Source organism: Aquarana catesbeiana, linkage group LG08 (genome assembly GCF_042186555.1).
Source record: "Aquarana catesbeiana isolate 2022-GZ linkage group LG08, ASM4218655v1, whole genome shotgun sequence".
Taxonomy (NCBI): domain Eukaryota; kingdom Metazoa; phylum Chordata; class Amphibia; order Anura; family Ranidae; genus Aquarana; species Aquarana catesbeiana.
This window is the reverse complement of record NC_133331.1, coordinates 268,501,191-268,523,438: the sequence shown is the minus strand read 5'-3', so window position 1 is coordinate 268,523,438 and position 22,248 is coordinate 268,501,191. Positions and strand designations below refer to the sequence as shown.

The 22,248-nt window shown below is 42.7% G+C and overlaps 1 protein-coding gene and 1 long non-coding RNA gene across 5 annotated transcripts in view; one reads left to right on the top strand and one right to left on the bottom strand.

Annotated features, from left to right (window-relative positions):
• The first annotated feature begins 587 nt into the window (after positions 1–587).
• On the top strand, positions 588–20,329 carry LOC141106437 (pulmonary surfactant-associated protein A-like). 4 transcript variants are annotated; one of them, XM_073597217.1, is made up of 6 exons: positions 588–895; positions 10,192–10,234; positions 10,837–10,945; positions 13,416–13,514; positions 16,831–16,914; positions 18,751–20,329. In XM_073597217.1, exons 3-6 carry the CDS (start codon positions 10,855–10,857, stop codon positions 19,128–19,130), a joined length of 654 nt encoding a protein of 217 aa, XP_073453318.1. In that variant the 5' UTR covers positions 588–895; positions 10,192–10,234; positions 10,837–10,854; the 3' UTR covers positions 19,131–20,329. The 4 variants fall into 4 exon arrangements, with proteins under 4 accessions (XP_073453318.1, XP_073453320.1, XP_073453317.1 ...); XM_073597216.1 differs by lacking the exon at positions 588–895 and adding an exon at positions 9,721–9,819; XM_073597219.1 differs by lacking the exon at positions 10,192–10,234.
• LOC141106438 (uncharacterized) overlaps positions 10,077–22,248 on the bottom strand; it is a 56,175-nt gene continuing 44,003 nt past the window's right edge. The window contains exon 2 of the long non-coding RNA XR_012235715.1: positions 10,077–10,921. This is a non-coding gene — a long non-coding RNA (uncharacterized lncRNA). The remainder of the gene's footprint in view (positions 10,922–22,248) is intronic.

The following is a 22,248-nucleotide window of genomic DNA, read 5'->3' as shown; positions in this document are numbered from 1 at the left end:
CTCCTCCAGAGCGGGGCTAGAGGTAGGTCTGAGTAATAAAAGCCTCCAAGAGGATAGGTCTCCTCCAACTTGGTGGCAATGAATGTTTCCTCAGTAGGTATTTAAAGATTTGTCACTTGGCAGACATGTGATGTTGATTTTGTGTACTCACTGTTTAGCTGGAGTTGTTATGGGTGTTCCAGTTGATTAGGCTCCTGACCGCGAGTTGCAGCCATTAATTGAGCAATGTGTGTTTTACACATCAGATGTCTGAGCAGCGAGAAAAGCTAGAGTGTAGAAGTATGGACATTAGCGATAGTCTTATACCTTGACACGTGTATACCTTAAAGGGTAGTAAGAGGTGGACAAATGGGAAGGTGGAACAAAGGGAAGAAAAGAATGAAAAGTTAGTACATATTTCTTATCTACATTCAGGAAGTTCAGTTCATCTCCCCTGTTTACCAATGGCTTATAATTCCTGTGAATGAAGATGCATTAGTTATGGTTTTATATTAAAAATCTGATGTTTTCCCCAAGGGGGGGTTCCAACATCAGATATAGCCCTTAGTGAATGATGATAAGTAAGGAGTATAGTGGTAAACTATAATCGTTATAGCTGTATGAAAGTGCTTACGGAGTCAGGACACTTAATATGTATCCCTCCTTTCCTTCTTCCCTCAGATAGTATATGGGTTTCTGGTTGTATTCAGTTCGGAGGGAGGGATTCTGACAGGTATTAAACGTGTTCATTTCCAGGAATAAAGTCTGTAGAGAGAGTTTGTAATGTGAGCCAAATTTGTGTGAGGCTGCACTCTAGTGGGCGTTCATGGAGAAAACATTATGACTTTCCTAATGCTCACAGTTACATATCAGCGGGTCTTATGAGATTGGAATGAGAGAAGCAAAAAGGCATGAGGTGAGAGAAAATAAAAAAAAAAACCTCAATGATGGAGAGAAACGGGAGGAAAAACAGTAATCTTTTTCAAGTGAGGGGCAGATATGCATCACGGTAGCTGAATGTTTGTGAGGATCTTGTAGAACATACTTATTTTAGCCTTTGGCTTTTGGCACTTTTGGAGGACGAGGGGGAGTCATAGTTGTTTCTGTAGGTGTTTCTGCGTTTTTTCCCCTGTTGAGAGGATGAGTGAGACAGTGTTGTTCCATTGCCGGATGGTGGGGTGGAGATTTCAGGGGGTAACAAAAACTCTGCGTACCAATCTGGTAGTTCCACTGGCATGATCTGGAGGTTTTCACAGAATCTGTTCAGTTCATCAGGGATTTTGAGTATATATTGTTTACCCATGTAGGCAGCTTGGAGTGCAAAAGGGAATTTCCACCTATAGCTTATGCTCTTTTCTTTCAGAACCTCCAGGAGGGGTTTCAGTGCCCTTCTATTCTTTAATGTAATGGGTGATAGATCTTGGAACAGTTGAATTGTGTTCTCATTGACCAGAATCTGGTCACTGGATCTTGCTTTTTGTAGCACCTCTTCCTTCAAACCAAAATTAGGAAGGCAGCACACGGTATCTCTGAGTGGATTATCATCAGGTGCTCTGGGCCTGAGGGCTCTGTGAGCTCTATCAAATTCTATGGGGGAGTGTTCAGGTCAATTTAATAGGCTGTTGAATATGGAAGTCAGTGCAGGCTTAATTTGGTCCGAGGAGACAGACTCTGGAATCCCTCTGACTCTAATGTTGTGCCTTCTTCCTCGGTTATCTAAATCCTCTAAGTCTGTTCATTTCAATCAGGTGCTGGTTGTGTGCAGTGGTAATGTCGTCTAGTCTGGACAGTGCTCGATCTCTCCTCCTCCCAGCGCACTCAGACACAGCCATTTGTTCAGAGAGTCTCAGCAGCTCTGTTTTTATGTCAGTAATAGCTGAGGTGAACGATCTTTTAATGCCTAATGTTAATATCTGTCATGGTAGCATAGGTCAGAGGTCTGTCTTTATCAATCTTACCTGCTACTGAATCCTCAGATGCTGGCAGGGACACCTCGTCATCCTCTATGTCTTCCTCCAGGCTGAGTCTGTGTGTCGGCGCCATCTTGGCAGATCGCCCTCCTCCGTTGTATCTGTATTTGCTGAGGTTTCCGGGCGAGATTTTCTTTTTGGGAGTTGACAGGGAGCGGAGGGTATGTCCATGCGTTCCTCTCTTCAAATGTGTGGACATACTCGTCTTGTAGATGGTGTTTTCCGGGTCCCGGGTCTCACAGTATCCCGGAGCTCAGTCACAGTGCGGCTGTCCACATTGCGTGCCAAGCCATGCCCCCCCCCCCTTCCTTATCTGATTTCTCAATTACCAAGACTAGATAAAATTGTATTATTAATTATATTAACAAATGATGGCACCAAACAACAATAGGTGAAAGTGCAATACAAGTGCAAAAAATTTGAAAAGAGCTGACCCTTTTCCAAGTGAATAAATCACCCTATTAAGCAGTTTAACAAATATATATATAAAAGGTCAACGCTAACTCAAATCAAATGACAATGAACATTCAGTGCATGAAAAACACAATATTTCATAATAGTTAAACCAAAACAATTTTGAAGAAATCCTCAAAGAAAAGTCCAAACACCAAAACCAAAGAGTCGGTGTAGTGACAGGTAATCTTAATTATCCCTACTCCACCATCACTTGTGTAGGAGAAAAACAAACTCACCGGATAACTAATCATGGAAAACGTCGTAGTAATCAGATCTTAGACAGAGGACAGAATTAAAATTAGACTTGGGAAACTTAACATTAATAAATCACCGGGACCAAATGGCTTGCACCCGAGGGTATTCAGTCAAATAATTGCCAGGCCATTGTTCCTAATTTTTACTGTTAGTCTATTGACTGGAATGGTAACAGCTGATTGGAGAAAACCACCAATATTTAAAAAGGGCCCCATAAAAATCCCTGGGAATTACAGACCAGTTAGCCTAACATTAATAGTATACAAGAAAAACAGAAATGGAAGGCGCGCACATCTAGTGCATTACCAAAGATAATTTAATTTAAAAAATGTTTTATACAAAAGTGGGTACTCACAAAATGCAACTGACAAAAGGCCATAAAAACAATGCATGAACATGCACAGAACACGGGGTACAGCTTAGCTTTTTGGCCAAATGGTGAGGTGGGCAACATTTGGCCAAAAAGCATCATACCAGTAATTGGAGTATAAAGTATATGCGTTTATTCAGGTAAGATTCATGCATACATTGGTATCATCAGCAATGGCCAGTTGTAAAACAACATACATGTAAAATGGACAATGGGTACATAAATGGATAATAAACATGTAATACACAGGCATCTGGTGTACCCTATGAATAGAAAACGTGTGATACACAAGCATCTAGTGTACCCAACGTGTCTGTGAAACCCAGCTTGCTCTTCAAGGGTTGATGCGTGTACCTAAGATGGAAGAATATAAATAGGTAGGTGGTATAGTATTGATAGACTAGTTGCAGAGCATGGGAGCCATAATGTGGGGTCCCATACTCACCACTAAATAAGGCCAGGACAACAGGTGTGTGGTTTCCAGAGGCAGCAGCAGGTGTCTTAACTGGGAACTGAGGAGGCAGAGCCAAATGGGACCCCAGTGGGGCAAACCGGAGGACAGGCATGGTGCACATGTGGGAGTGTGTCCCCAGGAGTCTCACTGAGTCCATGTGTAATGGAAACTGTAGGCGTAAAAAAAGTATAATAATGCATTAAGTACTAATGATATGTATATATCTCTGTATGAATAAAGAGCCTGAGCTAAGAATAGTAAGGGCACAGGAGACTGAAGGGGGAAAGGGAAATGGCAAAGAAATGCCAGCAAGTGATAAGAATCAGAGGAATGAACAAGAGAGAAAGAAAAAGAGTGAAAAAAAACAAATTGAAATTGAAATGGTGACAGAAAAGCAAGCAAAAAGTACCTATTTATATTTTTCCATCTTAGGTACATTCTGTACACGCATCAACCCCTGAAGAGCGAGCTGGGTCTCGCGAAATGCGTTGTGTACACTTGATGCTTGTGTATCACATGTTTTCTGTTCATAGGGTACACCAGGTGCCCGTATATTACATGTTTATTATCCATTTATGTAACCATTATCCATTTTACATGTATATTGTTTTACAACTGGCCATTGCTGATGATACCACTGTATGCATGACTTTTACCTGAATAAACACATACACTGTATACTCCAATTACTGGTATGATGCTTTTTGGCCAAATGGTGCCCACCTCACTTAAAGTCCCATTAGGGCGAATCTTTTGTTGCATATTTCAGGGATGGAGGTGGGTCACTGGTGACACCAGACCCTTTTTATTTTTTCAATATTGAACCCGGGTGGAAGACACCCAACAGCCCAAACCTGGTCTGTGGTCATTACATGCATCCATGCAGATATACTATATATTTTTATTTGGTTCATACAATTGACTCGCTAGTGTTTAGTTTGCAATTTCCAGCATTGGCACACGTTCAGGCCCCCCTGTTGTGTAGTTCCTTTGTGGTAGCGGCACCATTGTCTTGCCTGTGAGCTGCAAGGTGTATACAGGGAGATTTCTTGTCTCCAACTGTCCCCACCTGCTCTTTGAGTGGATGAGAACACCTACACCTCGACGCCATGCATGTGTTCCGGCGGCATGGCATCTGCGATTTTGCGATGTCATTGCGGCTGTACACATTAGGCCATCTGGATGCATCGGGAAGGCGTTTGCAGTTGCACGCCCCCCATGTCGCTGGGTGCCTCCTGCACTCATGTGTCAGTCATCCAACCATGGTGTTGTCGGCGGAGCCCTGTTGGATCTCCTGGGGGTATATATTGGGGGTCTGACATGATGTGCATTTTAGTCTTTGCATCACAGAGGACACACACACCTGCTGTTTCACCTGCCTAGACTTACCAGACTCACCTACTTCCACCAATTCCAGGTACACTTCATTACTTGCACATGGCTCACTCTGAGCATTTATCTTACTTTTTGCTTGCTTTTCTGTCACCAATTCAATTTCAATTTTAATTTGTTTTTTTTTCACTCTTTTTCTTTCTCTCTTGTTCATTCCTCTGATTCATATCACTTGCTGGCATTTCTTTGCCATTTCCCTTTCCCCCTTCAGTCTCCTATGTCCTTATTATTCTTGGCTCAGGCTCTTTATTCATACAGAGATATATACATATCATTAGTACTTAATGCATTATTATACTTTTTTTACGCCTACAGTTTCCATTACACATGGACTCAGTGAGACTCCTGGGGACACACTCCCACATGTGCACCGTGCCTGTCCTCTGGTTTGCCCCACTGGGGTGCCGTTGGCTCCGCCTCCTCAGTTCCCAGTTAAGACACCTGCTGCTGCCTCTGGGAACCGCACACCTGTTGTCCTGGCCTAATTTAGTGGTGAGTATGGGACCCCACATTATGGCTCCCACGCTCCGCAACTATTCTATCAATACTATAATACTATACACTGGGGGGAGAACCTCAGGGGAAATCTAGGATGGAAAAGGACCTGGGGGTCCTAGTAGATGAAAAGCTCAGCAATGGCATGCAATGCCAAGCTGCTGCTAACAAAGCAAACAGAATATTGGCATGCATAAAAAAGGGGATTAATTCCAGAGATAAAACAATAATTCTCCCGCTCTACAAGACTCTGGTCCGGCTGCATCTAGAGTATGCTGTCCAGTTCTGGGCACCAGTCCTCAGGAAGGATGTACTAGAAATGGAGCGAGTACAAAGAAGGGCAACAAAGCTAATAAAGGGTCTGGAGGATATTAGTTATGAGGAAAGGTTGCGAGCACTGAACTTATTCTCTCTGGAGAAGAGACGCTTGAGAGGGGATATGATTTCAATTTACAAATACCGTACTGGTGACCCCACAATAGGGATAAAACTTTTTTGTGGAAGAGAGTTTAACAAGATTTGTGGCCACTCACTAAAATTAGAAAAAAAGATGTTTAACCTTAAACTACGTAGAGGGTTCTTTACTGTAAGAGCAGCAAGGATGTGGGATTCCCTTCCACAGGCGGTGGTCACAGCAGGGGTATCGATAGTTTCAAGAAACTATTAGATAAGAACCTGAACGACCTCAACATACAGGGATATACAATGTAATACTGACATATAATCACGCACATAGGTTGGACTTGATGGACTTGTGTCTTTTTTCGACCTCAACTACTATGTAACTATGTAACATGGTAGATATATCCTTTTGCACCCTAAATTGTTTGAGTTGAGTTGTGTTGTGTTGTAGCAAATGTATATTTACCTATCAAGCTCCTACTTACCAGACTGATGAGTCCGCTTGGGCAGAAGGTAGGCTCCCTTACGCGTCCGACTCGCGGCCCCTGGTAAGGTGAACAGGAGGCACAGTAGTGCGGTGTGGTAGGAGAGCCTGTATGCAGAAGTCCAGATACAGATGGAAGAGCAGGCTATGATGGCTGGTGCTGACTGGAACACAGGCAACAAGACTGAGCAGGATGGTCAGGAGACTGGCTGGGTTCGGCAACAGGCAGGCAGATGAGGTACAGTGGAGCAGGCAAACGGATGGTCAGACAGGCAGAGGTCGGGTGCAGGCAGAGTTCAGAGGGAGGTACTGGTAACAGAGCCGGGTCGTCAGGAGATCAGGAACAATACAGGTACAAGGGTCAGGCACTAAGGACGGCAGAGCTGTTGATCAGGCAGCACTGATCACAGAGGGAAGCCGGCTTAAATGGGCCGTTTGGCACCAAGCGACGTGCATGTGCCGGCACCGGCGCGCACACTCGCCCACGCGCGCGCCGCCGCACACCGGCACACACAACAGACCTGACCGGGACACGAATGCCAGCACTGCGAGGAACACGCGCAGCGGGACCCGCAGGAACGCGCGAGCCGACGCGCCCCGACGCACACCACCGCGAACACCCTGCCCGCCGAGGTACGCTCTCTGACATTACCCCCCTTATTCTCCTGAAGTGCTTTGCCTGCTTGCTAGATTTTTATCTGATAAATTGCCACTTCCAGTTTTAGTTATACCTATTTTATTGTGGCCCAACGCCAACACATGGCTGGCTGAGAAAATTGCGCCCACACACGTCCTCCTATAATATACTTTCCTCTTTAGTGCTTGGTAAAAATCCATTGCAGCATTGGACTCTCCTATTTTTACTCTACAGCGCCTATGTTCCACTTCATATTTGATGTGCAAGGTATGGCAGGCAGCTAAAAACTTGCTGGCAGTAACTGGCCACACTAGCTATACCCCACTTTGGTCAAATGAAATGCTGTCTGAACTCAACTTGCTTTAGGGCTTTCAGGGGTTGGAGGGGGTGGGATTCACAACTCTTTTTTAACTCTATTCAGAAGGAAATTTTAAAATCTTTTCAACAATTTTGCTTAAAATTCGACCTTAGACTAAAAATGGTTTTATCAATATTTGCAATTACGCCATGAGCTTCATACAAAATGTCTGAGTCCTACTTTCTCCTTCTCTTCTGAGTCCCTATTTAATACTCTAAAGTCATCCATAGATGGTTTGAATCTTGGCTAGTTCATCAGGGACCAGCCGAGATTTCGAACCATCAATGGGCAGGCTGATTGTACCCAAGTCGATCCATTAATCGACTTGGGCACAACCAGAATGTCAGATTTTTACATGCGATTATTGCTAGTGGCTATAGCTGCTAGCAATAATCAGAGTTCTCCTTGTAGGGACAGCTCCCCACGCACCCCTGCCAGGAGAATACAATCGCTCTGCAGGAAGGTTTTCCCCCATCAACACAGAATCAAGCACAGGTTGCAGGAAAGAAAAATCGCATCATCTATGACCTGCTAACTCTAAGCTAAATCCACCAAAAGCGCTTATCTCAATACCGTATACACAGTTGGTAATGAAATTTCTCCTTAAAGGAGAAGTCCGGCCAAGCTTGTTTGGCTGGACTTCTCCTATGGATCAAAGGAGTGCAGTTCATTTTGCACTCCTGTGACCAGTTTTCAGCAGAGAGCGGGCTGAAGTCCACTCTCTGCTGACGTCACGGATGTCAGTACAGGCACCGCGTCATCATGACAATAAAGTCAGGATCCACCAGGTGCCTGGACTGACGCCCGGCTCAGCCTCTCAGCAAGCCGCTGAGAGCCTGAGCTGGCCACCCCCACCCCCTACACAGCCCAGCGCTCCAGTGAGTGAGGAGGGGGCAGAGCAGAGAGCTGTGACTGACAGTCTACAACTCTCTGCTCACGGAGCTCTAAAAACCAAGCGATGTTGGCGGTGTTCGATCGCTCAGTTCTCAGTGCAGAGACGCCGGGGGACAGATGCAGCATTGGACTGATGCTGCATCCACCTAGGTAAGTATGAATATGAAAAGAAAAAAATCCTTTACTTCTCTTTTAAGTTTCCACTCCCCTGCAAACACAGATGGGAGGAGGATCTGGTTTCTCTCTCCAAGGAGCTCTGAGAAGATAAACTATAGCACATGCAACTGGTTTTGCTCTCCCATATGCACAGCTTTATATCCTTCATAGAATGCATTGTACAGCTGACTTTCTTTATAGATCTTAGAGAGAATTCACATTGTGTCGGTGTAACCACGTGCAGGGTAACCTTATACATTAAGTTGACTTTATGGTATGAATGAATCCTGATCCTTTAACATGTATACTAGGCTATGTTGACTCTACTGTGTTGGATAATAACTTAACCATAATGGTTTCAAGAACACTCTTTATAGCACAGAAAATGCTTGCTCTAAAATTGGTACCTGCTATTCCACCAATTATAGAGTGGAAATCTGAATCGAAGATGTATTTAATTTTAAAAAGCATACACACCTCCTCCGCAATACAATGGAAAATTTGATGCAATATGGTCCAGATGGATAGATGTAATGAGCCCCTCAATTGCTTATTTCCTATATCACTTTCAATGCTAACTGTGGTTAGACTGAATGTTTATAGAATGCCACCAAAATTTTCAGGTGATGGGACTTTGTATGCTCAGTGCTGTCTTTTAGTCCTCTATTTCTTTATCTTTTAATTGTCTATCTTTCCTGTATGACAATGTGTTTCTATGTTACTATGTAAATGGAAAACTTTTCTATCTTTAACTGGTTCAATACCAGGCATTTTCACCCCCTTCCTTCCCAGACCAATTTTTAGTTTTCAGCGCTGTCGCACTTTAAACCACAATTGCGCGGTCGTACGACGTTGTACCCAAACAAAATTGACGTCCTTTTTTCCCCACAAATAGAGATTTCTTTTGGTGGTATTTGATCACCTCTGCGTTTTTTATTTTTTGCGCTATAAACAAAAGAAGAGCGACAATTTTGAAAAAAACACAATATTTTTTACTTTTTTGCTATAATAAATATCCCAATTAAAAAAAAAACAAAACAAATGTTTTCCTCAGTTTCAGCCGATACGTAATCTTCTACATATTTTTGGTTAAAAAAATTGCAATAAGCGTATATTGATTGGTTTGCGCAAAAGTTATAGCGTCTATAAAAAATATTTATTTATTTTTTTTTTACTAGTAATAGCGGCGATCGCGATTTTTTTTTCGTGACTGCGACATTATGGCGGACACTTCGGACACTTTTGACACATTTTTGGGACCATTCACATTTATACAGCGATCAATGCTATAAAATTTCATTGATTACTGTGTAAATGTGACAGGCAGTGAAGGGGTTAACCACTAGGGGGCGGGGAGGGGTTAAATGTGTTTCCTAGGGAATGCTTCTAACTGTAGGGGAAGGGGACGCACAAGGGGAGGAGACCGATCAGTGTTCCTCCGTTCTGGGAACAAAGATCGCTCTCCTCTGAACGTGGACGTGAATCTGTGTGTTTACACGTCATATGTCTATAGGCGGGTAGGGAAGTGGTTAAATAAAATCTGAAAAAATGTAATTATTTGTGCAATACTGTGAAGTAAATTTTGACAGTGCCATGTTTCCTGAAATACCTTTTTCATTTACTGTCATCTCTGTAAAAAAAAGGGTTATGCACACAGAAGTTTAATAATTGTAGATCTTCTATATTTCATGGTAAACCAAAGCATGTCTTTGTAGACACTAAAAATCTGCTTACTGAATTCATTCTTTTCTTTAGAAGAGATTTGGGGTCAAAGTTTGTATTAGCTGTTTTTGATTTATTTAGGTTGCAGGTAGAAATATGTACATAGTCAGATAACATATCAGTATATATAGATGACCACGTTGGATCTTCTGCTTCATCTTCTCCAGGTCTCTTGTGTCTACCTTGGTCAGGTTTCTTTTGTCTACCTTGGTGAGTACCATTGTACGATTAAGTGCCATTAACTGAGCACCTTACTTCTATTTCTCAATACATGTATTTCTATGTATTGGTAGGTCCAGCTGCCAAAATGACTTAAGATCTTTTTTTTTTTCAATTCACCAGTTTTTAGATGGTGAGAATATTTTTACATTTTCAATGAAAAAAATTGAATTCAATGGAAAATATATTTTTTCTTTATTTGTAGTTTTGGAAGTCAGGAAGAGTAAAATCCTCTGTGATGATTTATTACTGTATTTCCACTCGGGGGATTCACTCTATTTGCTATGGTGGCCATCGTCACCAGGACATAACGTGGTATGAGATCTGAAACAGCAAAGATCATCCAATAGGGACACCTGTTTCTCCAACAACTAGAAGGGGATTCCCCATCACATTGGGGAGATTTCCTGGTGCGTTTCCAGGATGGAAACTAAAAACTTCCCCAACTGGTCAATGACTTAGAACACATTCTTGCTATTAAATTTCCATGACAAGTAGTATTTTTTGAGATGAGCGAAGGCAAGTTCATTCAATAATGGAGTGGGGGCATCAGCATAAATCGAATAAAAGATTTTTTTTTTCTTCCTCTGTAGATCCGCTGTGACTAGAATATGAAAGCTCTGTTAGGTTTTGGTCTACTTTTTCTCCATGCGGCTTTAGTGACGCCGAGCGATACTCCTGGAAGAGTGAAGAGAGAACAAGGTATAAATATTCATATCATAAAGAGAATCTGGAATAGGAGTTTTGGGGAATTTTGTTGCATGGATTTGCACTTTTTAAGATCAGTTATGTTTTTCATAAAAATAAAGATGTGTTTATGTGAATACACACACACACACACATATATATATATATATATATATATACACACATATATATTATATATATATATATACACAAATTATTATATTTACAAAAAATATAAAAATGATTTAAAGTAATAGTAAAGTTAAGTTTAATTTTTTTTTTAAATAAAAAACGTCATACCTGCGCTGTCGAACCTCCCCTTCTCGGGCCCACTGCTGCACACTCCTGGCTCCTCCCCTTCAGCGAGTGCCCCCCATAGGAATCTGTTTTCCTATGGGGGCGTTCATAGACACAGACAGAGCGGCTTGGCCCCCCCGCCCTCTGTTTCTCATCACAGAATTTGACTGACAGCAGTGGGAGCCAATGGCTTCTGCTGCTTTCAGTCTGTCCTGGTAGAGTGGGGAGAGAAGACAGAGCCTCTCCAGACAGGCACAGCACTGGATTGAGTGAGAACTCAGGTAAGTATAAGTTGGGTGAGGGGGCAATACTGATGCCTAAATATTTTTTACCTTAAAGTGGATGTAAACCCAATGTCATCCTTTCTAAAATACTGCCATAGGGGTTATCTATAAGGATATACATACCTCCTGCATGTATCTTTACCTGTCAAATGTCTCCCCACTGTCTGTTATTAGACCCGAAAAACTGCAAATTCTGTGGGTGGGTCTGTTGTCTGGAGCTCGGTGGGTGGAGTCGTGATGTCAGTGGACTCCCCGCCCACCTCTACACTCCCCTTGTCAATATGAATTTTTCTCCTGTGTATTTCTTACACTGAACTTCTGCTATGATCTCTAACATCCAGTGAAAAGACAGGAAAGTAACCACATGACTTCAGCACGCCAAATCATGCTGAGGTGTGGAACAGCCAATCCTTGCAGAGCTGCTGAAGAAAGGAGTGGGAGGGAATTAAAAAATAATGCCTGTGTCTTAGGATAGTGCACAAGATATGTAAATCACCTGTTACTCACAGCAAGGGGGAGGATTTGACAAAGTTTTTCTCTGTTTGTCAAGATTCATCTCACTGAACAATAAAAAAGGATTGCTCAGAGATGGATTAACTCTGTGTGGCAAGACTGGGCTCAAATGGTAGAAAATCTTATACTCTACAGTATGATAAATAAAAAAATAAAAAAATTTCGGGTTTACATCCACTTTAATGCAGGGAATGCAGTTGGGTGAATTTGCACAGGGACAGACAGCTGCCACTCTGGTAGCTGTCTATTCCTAACTGCGATAGGGAACAGTGTGAAGCCCGGTTCAGCACATCACGCGGCTACTTTTTTTTTTTTTGTAGAAACTATATGTGACTACACTTCATTCATGGCAATGTACAGCAGTGCGATACACTGTGCTGCTGAAAAGTGCCATGCGATTCAGTATGATCCACTGAAATAAAAGGTAGAAAACAACTGTTTTGTGTGTCCTTGCTGTGACAGACGTTTTACAATTGCAGTAAATTGTCTGTCACCCTAGATAGTGTGAAATCAGCATTAGAACCACTTTAAACATTTCATTACTTTTACAAAAAATATAAAAAAATAAATATATATATATATATATTTATTATATATATATATAATACAGCATAACACTGTTTACACAAATTGGCAAAGAGGACCTTTGATGTGATTGAACCCGGACAGATCTTTTTAAATCAATGCTTCAAAGGGCTCTAAAGTGGGATAATGGGGGGGGGGGGGGGGGCTGGTAAATCCAGAAGTTAATTTAAAAAAAAAAAAAGTTACTTAAAATTAGAAGAAAAGAGGTTTAATCTTAAACTACGTAGAGGGTTTTTTACTGTAAGAAGGAATTCCCTTCCACAGGCGGTGGTCTCAGCGGGGGGCATCGATAGTTTCAAAAAACTATTAGATAAGCACCCTGCATTATACAGGGATACCCAATGTAATATTGACACACATAGGTTGGACTTGATGGACTTGTGTCTTTTTTCAACCTCACCTATTATGGAACTATGTAACCTAGCAGTAAGAAGGGTCACTGGTTCGAATCCCGACCACGACACTACCTGCCTGGAGTTTGCATGTTCTCCCTGTGTCTGCGTGGGTTTCCTCCGGGTACTCCGGTTTCCTCCCACACTCCAAAGACATGCTGGTAGGTTAATTGGATCCTGCCTAAATTGACCCTAGTATGTATGAATGTGAGTTAGGGACCTTAGATTGTAAGCTCCTTGAGGGTGTAGGGACTGATGTGAATGTATAATGTATATGTAAAGCGCTGCGTAAATTGACGGCGCTATATAAGTACCTGAAATAAATAAATAAATAAATAAATAAACTATGTTTAAAGTGAGCCCAGGGTCACCTCACTCTCAAATTGTGCTGAATTGTATGCTATAATTAAACAGAATTGCCTGGATTGTTTGGAATTCCGGGACCACAAGGAGTACCAGGACCCCCGGGACCCCCCGGACTCCCAGGACCACCAGGAGACTGCAAGAATTCAGGTAGGATGGAACATTGTACTCAAGAATTTTTGCTTTAAATGATATACTATATCTAGATGATATAATTTTTAAGGTTAAAGTAAAGCTTTGGACAAAATGTTTTTTCTTAGCTTTGAAATATGAAGAAAGGTTAAAACCTCTGTTAAGTTTATAATGCTGTGTCCTGTTTGGGTTAATTTTATTTTTTTGATGGATGTTTAATATTATTTTTCTAACATTTTGCTATGGAAACCTATTACAAAAATTCCTTTGAAAAATGATTCCTTTATTTTACAACTAAACGTCTGATACAGGGATCAGCATGCAAGATATATGCATGCAAGATATATTGCAAAGCATTGTGTAAAAGGAAAGGCCCAGCACTGGCTGTGTGCACTAAAGCAGCTTGTGTACAGCTGAGAGAGCCCAACAGTATGATTTGAGAAACAAAATGAAAATGAAATGAAATGAAAGTGTAAGGGGGTTCCTCTGTGTGACTCAATTTAGGGTCTGTCTAACCTGATCCCCCCCACTTTGCCATAACTGTTAGGTAGAAGCTGCTATTAAAGAGGAAGTTCCGCGCAATTAGCAGTTAAAGCGACACAGTGCCAAATTGTAAAAAGTGCTCTGGTCAGGAAGGGGGTAAAACCTTCTGGGGCTGAAGTGGTTAAATGGTAGAGACAGAATATCAACCAAAAATCCACAAAAAACATTGAGTTTCTGTTCAATAAGTAAAATAAGTATTTGATCCCCAAGCAAAACATGACTTAGTACTTGGTGGAGAAACCCTTGTTAGCAAGCGTGGAGATAAGACATTTCCTGTAGTTGGTTACCAGGTTTGCACACAGCTCAGGAGGGATTTTGGTCCACACTTCTTTACGTATCTTCTCTAAATTCTTAAGGTTTTTTGGCTGTCGCTTGACAACTCAAAATTTCACCTCCCATTTTCTATAGGATTGAGGTCTAGAGACACTCCATGACCTAATGTGCTTCTTCTTGAGCCACTCCTTTGTTGCCTTTGTTGCCTTGTTGCCTGTTTTGGGTCATTGTCATGCTGGAAGACCTATCCATGACCCATCTTCAGTGTTCTGTCTAAGGAAGAAGGTTCCCATCCAAGATTTTACAATACATGGCCCCGTCCATTGGCCCCTCAATGTGGCAAAGTCGGCCTGTACCTTTAGCAGAGAAATAGCCCCAAAGCATAATATTTCCACCAAAATTCAGCTTTTTGGCATAAACATGACTCACCGTGTTTGGAGGAAGAAAATGCTGACTATGACCCTAAGAACACCATCCCTACAGTCAAGCACGGAGGTAGAAACATTATGCTTTGGGACCGTTGTAAATGTTCCAAACTTTTTTGTACTGGGGAGCAGTTCTGGATGCTCAGTGCACTTTGTCAGAGAAGGAAGTTCTCCTTCCCATTAACTTTCCAGATCTAAGAGCAACTCGGTTGTCTCCTCTATTGCGAAGACACCAGATGAGAATCAAGTCAGACAATACCATGACCTTGGCCTACATCAACCAATAAGGAGGCACCAAAAGTCATGTTAAAGGACAAAGTTGTCTTGTGGTCTAAGGCCTCCTTCCTCCCAAAGGTGGGTCCTGCTATTCACCATACCCAGAGCATTGTACTTCCTTCCTTAAGTCCTGCTCCAAAACATTTAAAGAAAGTTTATCTCTAAATGTGGGGCATGGGTGTCTCAAACTTTATTGGACTGGGGAGCAGTGCACTTTGCCAGAGAAGGAAGCTTACCTTATTTTAAACAATCAGATTCCCTCCTTGTGTTTCCTGAGGATTACAGCAGGGGTCTTCATGCTTCTTGCTTTACCATTGCTAGATGGATGGAAGTTAATTTTAGGGCCTAGATTCTGAACTTGTAATGCTTTCTCCCAAAAGAGCCATTGATGTTAGGGTTCCCTGGCTCTTGGTGGTAATGACCCTTTGAACCGTACCGCAATCTCTGACATTAAGGCTAAAGGAAAGGATTTTTTTTGGGCAGTATGTTCAACAGGGCAAATAACAGCAACAATAATAACAAACAATTGTAAACAGAAGCAAATCAGGGTTGAACCAAACCACAGTTTGTTAAAAAAATATGCAAGCCTCTTAAACAGGGAAACCAAAACTTGATTTGAAGGGGCAAAGTCTATACCTCTCAAGACCTGGTCTATGGGGTACCCTAAATACAGGAAGTCTACACTCAAGGACTATAAATCACAGTTTCTCCTAATGACCGATGGTGGCCAGTGTTGGGGTCCAAGGCTATGTTGAAATGCTCTCAACAGAAATTTTGAATTCCAACAGGAAAGGGGGACATATCCTCAGAATGAATCCCTGGAGGCTGTGTTATTAAGCAGGAGTATAATAAAGATGGTGGCCAAGGCCTCTCACCTCTCTGACGTCTGTCACATGATCTTCTTCCTCTTGTAGGTGTCTGAAACTCTGGCTACATGAGCAGACCGACTCTTGCGGTCACTGAGGGTGACATCAACAGCTCTGAACACTGTAGCAGTGATCTTGGGCAAAGCAGCAGATATTCTGGGTTTAGAAGTTCTTTCTTGCAACTCACTGGGTCCTTGCAGTCCTATAGTGACGCAGACCTGGATACTGCAACTTTAGCGAGGTCCCACCTGGGCAAAGATGTGAGAAGCAGTCTTTCACCAATCGTGGTGTGCAATCATGGCCTTGTGGGTTCCTTTGCTTCAGGGCATGGTCCTCTGTGGTCCCTCTAGCAGTCTTGGTCTCTAGCCATGTGTAGCAGTGTAGCCTTGATTCAGTATTAAGTACTGGTACTCATCAGGGTCACTAGCCTCAGCAGGCCAGCTCTCTCTCAGTGGCTCTTCACTGGAGACTTTCCTCAGCAGAAACTTTCTGGAACTTTTCAGAACATCTCAGACATCACTTTTGGGTACAAGGACCCTTCTTCCTATTTTGGTGGTTATATGCTTCCACTGTTGATGTTAAAGCCCTAGGAACACTTGCAGTCCATACGGTAAATGCTCAGATCTTGGGAACCACAAAAGTTAAATGGAATAGTTGGATTTAGTAAAGAGTCATATGGTTGGTAGTCTGAAGTTGTTTATAGGGGGTTTCTGCATTGGGTAATATGGTGGAAATGCTCCTTTGTTTTTGCCATTAGCCAGTTAGAGGCATGTTATTATTTTATGGTGCCCACTACAAACACTGGAAAACTGGAATGAAAAGTTTCCTCTTAATTCTCAATGTCTCAAGAGAAAAAAAAAAAGTAGAAACGTATTCTAATGTTTAGTCCTGAACATAAAAATTATTTAGCATATAATACATTCAAATTGATTGTGTGAACTCTTTTCTTAGCTATCAAAAATCTTGAATTGCAAATGGCTGCTATGGATTCACGGATGAGAGATCTGCAATCAAACCTTGAGAAGCAGGAAAAAGGTTAGCTGGATGCTTTATACTGGGGCTACTTTCAGTTGGGTTATGTATATCTTGTATTTGGGGACAATGGATAGTTAGGTATGCAGAAGAGACAGTTGCTTTGGACACTTCAGTAAGGGGAGGAGAGCTGAAAGAATTGGAGGTCCAACCTATGCTGCTGAAGCCCACAGCTCATAGTCGACATCAGCAGTCTACTGAGCCAATAATGCAAATACTCAAAATCTGTGTGGCAAGCTTAAAGCCCAACTCCAGGAAACCTAAAAGCATTACCTTGCAGCAGTAAGCAAAAAAGCAGTGCATTGGTCTTGTTGAAGTCAGAAGACCTTAGACCACAGAAGCATAGGAGAGTTCAGGATTCAGGGATTGGTCCAGCAGTGCAGAGGAGCCTGCAGGAGTGGAGGATCAGGTTAGTAAAAGTGCTTTACCAAGTTCTCTAGTCATAAACAAGCATTTAACCCTGCCTTGCAGATGCAGCCTTACTACAAGAGCTGATTTTTAGGTGTCCTGGAGTGCATGTTTAGATGAACAAGAGCTACTGCTGAGGCTACAGTTTAGACATCTGGATTTTAAGCAGCTGAGCCCTCTAAATTACAATTATAAGATGGAGATCATCAATGGCTGCCACAGTTGTTCACCTACAGCAGGTATGTCCAAAGTCCAGCCTGCGGGCCAATTGCGGCCCGCGTTCCAGTTTAATGCGGCCCCACTAGTGGTTCAGATATATATATCTTTTGTGGACCCTAACGAATCCCACACTTGGGATACCGTATATACCGTATTTATCATTCCTCAGAGGGGGTGGGATGAGTGCCGTCAGATTACATCCAGTGAGAATCTCCTGTTTACTCGGCAGCCTCTGTAATAGGAAGTCCTGTCTCCTGGGCCATCATTGGACTACTGTTCTGTCTATCATAGCAGGCAGGACTTTGTATTAAAGAGGCTGCCACGTAAACAGGAGATTCTCCTGTATGTAATCTGTTGGCGCTCGTTCCGCCCCCTCCCTGTCCCCTCCAAGGCTGCAAATGAGCATGGATCAGGCTGCAACGATGGCAATGGTGAGGCTGCATTCATGTCAATGGTGAGACTGCATTCATGGCAATGGCGAGGCTGCATTCATGGCACTTATGAGGCTGCATTCATGGCACTTGTGAGGCTGCATTCATGGCACTTGTGAGGCTGCATTCATGTCAATGGTAAGGCTGCATTCTTGTCAATAATAAGGATGCATTCTTGGCAATGGTAAGGCTGCATTCTTGGCAATGGTGAGGCTGCATTCATGGCAATGGTGAGGCTGCATTCAGAGGCTGCATTCATATCAATGGTGAGGCAGCATTCAGAGGCTGCATTCATGGCAATGGTGAGGCTGCATTCATGGCAATGGTGAGGCTGCAGATGGGCACTGATTAGGCTGCATTGATGGGCACTGAGCCTTATTTTGCTTCACAGTTCTTTATCTAAAATGTAATTTTTTTCCTGAAACTTCCCTCTTAAAGTGAAGGTGTGTGTTATATGTTGATAAATATCCAAATAACACGTTCAAGCTCATCCTCAGTCTCTTCACCACACACAACCACAAAGGCAAGAGAATTCTTGTTGGACAGTGTATTAGTTAATTTGCTTTTCATTTTAATGGTTCAAAGAATGTCAGGCAAAATGGTCAACCCTCACGCATGTTAAGTTCATCAAATCTGGCCCACTTTGAAAAATGTTTGAACACCCCTGACCTACAGGATCCCTTTAACCTAATAAAAAGTGGCAGATGTTACTTTCTACTATGTGTTACATGAAGTCTCATGATAAAAATGTTTTCTTTTTCGTTTCTTCCCACTATTACAGTTTTTTCATTTGGAAAAGAGATTGCTAGAAGCAGCAACAAAATCTATATTATGAATCATTTAGAAGTCACTTACAAAGAGGCCAAAACCATCTGTGCCAGTGGCGGAGGTCAGTTGGCCGTACCCCGGACCCAAGAAGAAAACCAAGCCATTTTCTCCCTCCGCAAAAAGGGTCAAAAGCACTCATTCATGGGTATAAACGACATACAGATTGAGGGTGACTTTAGAGATCTGTCTGGACAATTCATTACATACTTCAACTGGTTCCCAGGTGAACCCAACAACCTTCATAACAATGAGGACTGCGTGGAAATGTGGGAAGATGGATGGTGGAATGATGAGAATTGCGAAAGCAAACGTTTTTTCGTTTGTGAGTTTTAAATCAATGCAAATAAGTATATTCTTTGAATGCATGCACCTCTTTTATCCTTCAAATTCTCTTTTTATAATTTTTCAAAAACCAAACTTTTAGAAGCTGCATTCCTTTTTTCTCTTGCGCAACTCCATATACCAAGCATTAAAGTGGTTGTAAATCCTTACATTAACCCAGTGAATTGACTGACCTGAGATGATATACAGAGATGAAACAAATCTTCCTACTTAAGTTGCACCTGTTTATCTACAGTCCATTATTCTCTACAGACCTTCCAAGTGCAGAATTTATGCAGCTTATCTGAGCTTTCAGAAAGCGGGGGGGGGTGGCATCACACACGCACTGCAGAGCTCAGTGAGGGGATCGCTGAGAGCTGATTGGAGGGAAGAGACACCCCCCCCCTTCACACAGCACACCGTAACAGAGCTGAGGCTGTCAATCACAGGCACTTGATGCCAGAAAAACTTGTCAGAAGTGACTCATACACATAGCAGAGGAATGAAGCAGCAGACAGAAATGACACTCAGTGCTCTGGACTGAGATACGTACAGACTATAGAGGGATATGCTTTGTTCATATTTCATGTCTGAGGTTTACAATCACTTTAATACATTTTGGTGATTGTGTTCAGTTATTCTCCTGAAAAGCATTAAATACATGTGACTATATGAAAAATGACATCTTATTTAGGATGTATCACTGTTTCTCCAGTTTTGATGTTTCTTCTAAATATGTACCTCTTTCAGAAATGTTTTGCAAAGAGAAATAATGCACGGTGGCAGTAAGCCAAAACAACCAATCAGAAATAACCTTTTGATAAGGCAATAAAAGACCAACCAATTACTGAACTTACTAAATAGGACCACACCTGATCTTAGTCTTGAAAAGAAAATGGGTTGGTAAATGTTTCTTCACAATTTGTTAATATTTATTTATGTATGTTAGGCCTTAACTTCCCGGGGGTTTCAAATAGGGGGGAAACAAGGAAAGGAGGTACAAGACTCATGGAGATACTCATATCCCTTTGGCTTAGGATGTAGGACTCTGGAAAAAACTCCTAAAGGTTTGGGCTGCTCCTTGACTCCCATCTATGCTGTTCTCTATCTGCTTGCAACTTAAGGAATGTACTGTCACCATTGGGATGACTGACATAATCTAGTGTAAATCAACTATGAATCAACTGTGTTCCAATAAAGAGTAAAATGTCTGTCGTTGTGTGGACTCTTCTTTCTCCTAAGTTTAAGTTGGGCACTTCTTCTGAAAACAAACCTTGTGCTGGGTTTGGCTGCTATGGGGGTGATTTGCTGTAAGGCCTAAGAAAGATATGCAATGGGCTTAGTTTTGTACTGCCGGAGACCCGGGCACATTATTCAGCTCAGACCAGGGGCAGACCATTCAGGTGGGGGGGGGCTTTTTAGGGTTGCCACCTTTTCTTCAAGCCAAACCCGAACACCATAGCGGCACAGGGCACTTCTTTTTCCCTGTAGTATTCACTATAGGATTACACCTTTGTGTGCCCCAAGGAAAGTAGGAATGCAAGCTATGCACGCTGTGGTGAACAGTGGGTGTGGCCAAGTTGTTCTTGCTGACATCATCACCCTATGCCCCCCCAGTGATGCCGAATCTGCCCACAGACAGCTGTCCACAGCTCCGTGTGGCTATCTCAGTTCATAAGGGAGCCACAGCTCAGTTTGAATCATGTGTCTGGGTTTTAGGCAGACTGAAACCCGGACACATGATTCAAAACCCGGACTGTCCAGGTGAATCCTGGACAGGTGGCAACTCTAGGGCTTTTACATACTAGCTGCTGTGGAGACAGTAGCAGTGTCATTGCTTCTAAAGAAATACACTGTCATGGCAAAGTGTGTTGGGAATCTCAAAAGCTCCTTTCACAGCCTCACAGTATCTCCCAAGCAGTACACATATCTATCTATACAAACATCCCCCAATCCTCTGTCCAGATAATGTGAAGTTAATTTATGACCATTCACTTAACCCTGTGTATATGTGGTGAGTTTACACCTCTGATTGTACAGACTCAGAGCCTGGATAACACAGGGTTATGTGAATGGTCATCAATTACCATCACATCATCTGGGCATACACAGAGTGCTAGAGGCTGGCATCTTTTATAACAGGAGATTTGTTTTCATTGAGTAGTATTGTTGTATGATTTATTGTTGTATATATTAGTGGATGAGCACAATAGCTTTTTTTTATTATAGACACACATCACTATCTGACCACTTCGCCCCAACCCCCCTCCAGCTTGTATCACCCCCAGACCACTTCATATCCAGCTGACAGACATCACTTAGAGCTGCTTCTTACCCTCCAGCTGAGGAACATCATTCCATAGTCGCTCCACAGACAGTGCACGAAATCCCCATTCTGCCCCTTCATACCGTCCACACTCCTCTCCTGTACATACTACCCTCATCATACCCCCCACACTCCTCTCCTGTACATACCGCCCCATCATACCCTCCACACTCCTCTCCTGTACATACTACCATCATACCCTCCGCACTCCTCTCCTGTACATACCGCCCCATCATACCCTTCACACTCCTCTCCTGTACATACTACCCTCATCATACCCTCCGCACTCCTCTCCTGTACTTACCGCCCCATCATACCCTCGGCACTCCTCTCCTGTACATACTACCCCCATCATACCCTCCACACCCCTCTCCTGTACATACTATCCCCATCATATCCTCTGCACTCCTCTCCTGTACATACCACCCCATCATACCCTCCACACTCCTCTCCTGTACATACCACCCCATCATACCCTCGGCACTCCTCTCCTGTACATACTACCCCCATCATACCCTCCACACCCCTCTCCTGTACATACTATCCCCATCATATCCTCTGCACACCTCTCCTGTACATACCACCCCATCATACCCTCCGCACTCCTCTCCTGTACATACCACCCCATCATACCCTCCGCACTCCTCTCCTATACATTCTACCCCCATCATACCCTCCACACTCCTCTCCTGTACATACCACCCCATAATACCCTCGACACTCCTCTCCTGTACATACTACCCCATCATACCCTCCACACTCCTCTCCTGTACATACTGCCCCCATCATACCCTCCACACTTCT